Below are 4,000 nucleotides of genomic sequence, written 5' to 3'. Positions count from 1 at the left end.
TTTTCCCCTCTGACTCACAAAGAAATTGTTGTACCAATCTGTTGTTTCACTACCTCCAGCTGGCAGCATACCTGTCTGTACAGGAGATGTCTACCCTCCTTTAGAACATTAGGTCTTCTAAAGAGTAGAAGGTTTTCTAGAAAGGTTTTTATTTTCAAAATATCAATTGTTAAAAAATATGGACAAATTGCACCTGACAAAATGGTATCTGGATTGCTGAAAAACAAAACTTCCCACCACACCTTTTGTCAGGTTTTGGCTGAAAGGAGCAGCTGTAACTTTTGGAACAGGTGTCTGCCTGCCATTTGACACACTAATAACTAGGTAACCAAAACAGATTCATTATTTTTCTGTTTGTTGTGTGCTATATCTTGGAAGAGCCTCAGTACAATTCATAGCATTTTCTGTCCTAACAAAGATTTTATTTTGAAATAGATTATGCATTTTAAATGACAATAGGGTTGGGTTTTGTGGGGTTTTTTTGTGTGTGTTTTTTAGGGGAGTTGGTTTGTTATTTCTCTTTCTTTGTTTTTTGTTTTGTTTTGTTTTGCTTATTGTGGAGTAATTTCTAATGCATCTTTTCCTGCCCTTCACAGCTGATCCTCTGGTTGGAAGCATAGCCACTCAGTATCTGACCAACAGAGCAGAACATGACAGGATAGCCAGACAGTGGACCAAGAGATATGCAACATAAACGACAAACTACTTGTGCAGTGTGAAGGTGCAGAAGGCAACTTTACAGTGTGCAACAAATCTTTATAGCCTTTACAATACGGACTTCTGTGTATATGTTATACTGATTCTACTCTGCTTTTATCCTTTTGAAGACTGGGATATTGCCTCCCAAAAAGGTAAATGCTATCAAGAGTAGAAATTTGTAGCTGTAGATTAGTTATGTTTAAAACGCCTACTTGCAAGTCTTGCTTCTTTGGGATATCAAAATGTATTTTGTGATGTACTAAGGATACTGTTCCTGAAGTCAACCAAATATTATAGTGCATTTTAGCCTAATTCATTATCTGTATGAAGTTATTAAAGGTAGCTGTAGATTACTAGGAATTATGTCATTTGTATTAAACCCAGATCTATTTCCAATATGTGGTACATGCTGTTGTGAAAACTGTTTTAACTTTTACCTTTGTCAGTTTGTAATGAAAGGATTTCCTTTTTCCCTTTGTAGCTCAGAGAGCACCCAGTGTATCATCTCAAACACAATAAACATGTTCCCCAAGGAGTAGTTTCTTTGTTTTCCTATTTTAAATTAATATTTGAAAAAATTTAATTATAGTAACAAGGCAGGGCTAATGTATCACAGATCCCTGTGGATAATCTTTAAATTAATATACATAAGCAAAGGCTTGCTACTAAATGTTTAATGCACACCTGTGGATTGTTTAAGTTTTCCCTGGGTTTTTTGGTTTGGTTTGGTTTTATTTTTACAGAACAAATGTTATTTCCATAATTTCCTTAACTGCTCAGCTCTTTTTCAAGTTGCAATGAGAGTATTGCATATGCTTCCTCCAAAAGCTAATGTAGCTGGTTGCTTCAGGGCCAGACCTGTTCTTGTAATAGATGGCCTGGTCTTGCTACAAACTCTTTTTTGCAGGACCAGAGCCCAGTTACAGATAGTCTGGTGCTTTTGCATCAGAGTAAAGCAAGTCGGGCTTGCTAATCTGGAGAACCACAATTGTCCATTGAAAATGGTCTTCCAAAGCATGGTTAAACACTAGTCTGTCCAGAAGAGAAATGAGTAGAATAAACTTCATCAGATTTTTATGACAGAAAAAAAAAAAAACATTGTTAGTGAAAGATGTAAAACTTTTAGACTACTTTTCTCCCTCCCCTCTTCACTTTCTGGCTTGGAAATTTTGTAACATCTGTAAGTAATGAAGATACAGCTTTATAGCACATACAGTAGAGTCACCAATAGTTTTATAATTTAGCTTTTGTAGGTTGCCAGTCATGCTATTGATTATACAAAAAGACATTTGATCCCTTTAAATAATATTTAAAATTACACCTGATTTTAAAGTTTACTGTCCCCTCTACTACCTGGTGTTTTTGGAGATAATGTAGCACTTCCGTCAGTAGGATGCTCTGCTCACTTAATATATGAAAAATGAATGTTAAGTTTAAATACTAAAGCAATAGAAAAAATGTTAAAGATTAAATCTAAAGTTAGCCATCACTATATAGATCCCTGTTTTTTGTATCACAACCTTTGATCATGAATTGTCCACCCTACTTTAAATATTTCTACAGATTCCTGAAGGTGGCTTGAAGAACTGCGTATCCCAAATATCTCAACCTAGAAGCCAGTCTCTCTTGATAGCTACAAGATAGCTTTAGACTTCAGGTTATAAAGTGCAAAAGGGAATGAGAAACAGGGGATCTGGCAGGTGAATATGCCTAAGTTGGGTAACAGACTAATGCCAGGAAATGAAGTGCTGGAAATCACTGCTGATGGTGACCAGAGTTTCTCATTGTGTCGTTGAACATGTGAGAAATAGCACAGATTGGCAAAGCAACAAGGGGCTATCGCATCCGGGCTGGACATCTACAGTCTGCTCACTGCTGTCCAGTAGTGCACTGCTGTTCTGCGCAGTGCTCGTACACCGCTCCGGTGACTTTCCAGTGAAGAGCAAACTATGTATTTCATGTGTTAATTATGTTGCCTACAGAATTAACAGATATTTATATCATGAAATAATGTGATATAAAAAAAAGACAGGTTTTAGTTCTAATTTTAATGTATTTTGTTTTTGTATTGTACTGACAACTTAAACTACTGAGGTGTACAAGTGTGATGCCTCGTCAGTGTTGCCCCATCTTGCCTTCCTTGCAATTGGATCCTTTACACTGAATTCTCATCCTTTTTTCTTTTTCTTTTTTTTGTTGGTTTGTCATGATTCTGTTCTTTTTTAATGTAGTTTTTTTTTGTGTGTGTGTAAATTTTATATTTACTGAAGTAAAGGTTGTTTTTGTGTAAACATTTAAACTTTAAAAAGAAAAAGAAAAGCTAATTTTGTTTCTCAAGTTCTCTCTGCTAAAACATGCAGTAGAAAGAAATTTGTATTGTTAAATAAATCAATTAGTTGTTAAATGCGAATGTGTGTCTGTTTTCATGGGGAGGGGAGAAAGCCCTGCTGGAAATGTATCTGAAATCCCAGTTGCAGAGAGCATCTGATGTTTACAAAGTGTTTCCTGGTCATGTCAGGGTGAAGTTTGGGCATGACTGAATCAGCACTGATCCTATTCTATGGTTTTGTTTTTCAGTTCCATTTTTTCATCACCTGTCACATAGCTTATGAATCTATGGGAGTGTCTGGGAGAAGGTGAATTTAGATGACAGAGTGAAAAGGCCAGCTAATGGCAACGGGCCACCTCTTCCCCTCCATTCTGCGTGGCCTCTGCTATCTTATCCTTGGGGTTGGAGTCAGGAGTGCAGGAGGTGCCTGTCCCAGGGGACCTATGGGAAGCAGCTGCTCCAGCTGGGAGGCTGTGGGGAGCAGAGCACCTCAGCACTTCATGTGTGTAGGAATGGGTGAATGTTATTCACAACATAGTATATTAAATACAATGGAAAGGCAAATCTGCATCAGCCTAACCTACATGAGTGCCCTGAACTTGCACAGCTTTAGAAGACAGTGACACTAGCGTGCCTAGATGTGACTAAGCCATTAAGTAGCACGTACATGCAGCCCACGCTATAGCCCAACAAACACTCAGCTCAGCAGTGCTTTGCCTGCATTATCCCTTGAACCTTGGCATGGTCACAGTGCTTCCATTTACATGGCTCTGTAGCTCCTGAGGCAGACCAGCAGCTCCCCTGCCCTCTGCCAACCAAGCTGAAGCTACCTCCAGCCTGGTGGCCAGGAGAGGCTGTAGCATCACACAAGTGTGAGAGGAGAAGACATCACACAGGAGCCCAACTGCCTTACCTTATAAGCATATGAGCATAATTAGACACATGCATCCGTGGCTCAGGTGGAAAAGCAGA

The 4,000-nt window shown here is 38.5% G+C and overlaps 1 protein-coding gene across 2 annotated transcripts in view; it reads left to right on the top strand.

Moving 5' to 3' along the window:
- The window catches only part of UBE2E3 (ubiquitin conjugating enzyme E2 E3), a 54,263-nt gene extending 51,756 nt beyond the window's left edge, over window positions 1-2,507 (top strand). For both annotated transcript variants that reach the window (XM_010713536.3, XM_010713535.3), the window contains one exon: window positions 597-2,507. In XM_010713536.3, the coding sequence (XP_010711838.1) occupies window positions 597-694 (98 nt within the window). In that variant the 3' untranslated portion in view covers window positions 695-2,507. The remainder of the gene's footprint in view (window positions 1-596) is intronic.
- Window positions 2,508-4,000: the final 1,493 nt, after the last annotated feature.

This window comes from Meleagris gallopavo, chromosome 7 (genome assembly GCF_000146605.3).
Source record: "Meleagris gallopavo isolate NT-WF06-2002-E0010 breed Aviagen turkey brand Nicholas breeding stock chromosome 7, Turkey_5.1, whole genome shotgun sequence".
NCBI classification, from domain to species: domain Eukaryota; kingdom Metazoa; phylum Chordata; class Aves; order Galliformes; family Phasianidae; genus Meleagris; species Meleagris gallopavo.
The sequence above is the reverse complement of the archived record's forward strand: the minus strand, read 5'-3'. Positions and strand labels throughout refer to the sequence as shown.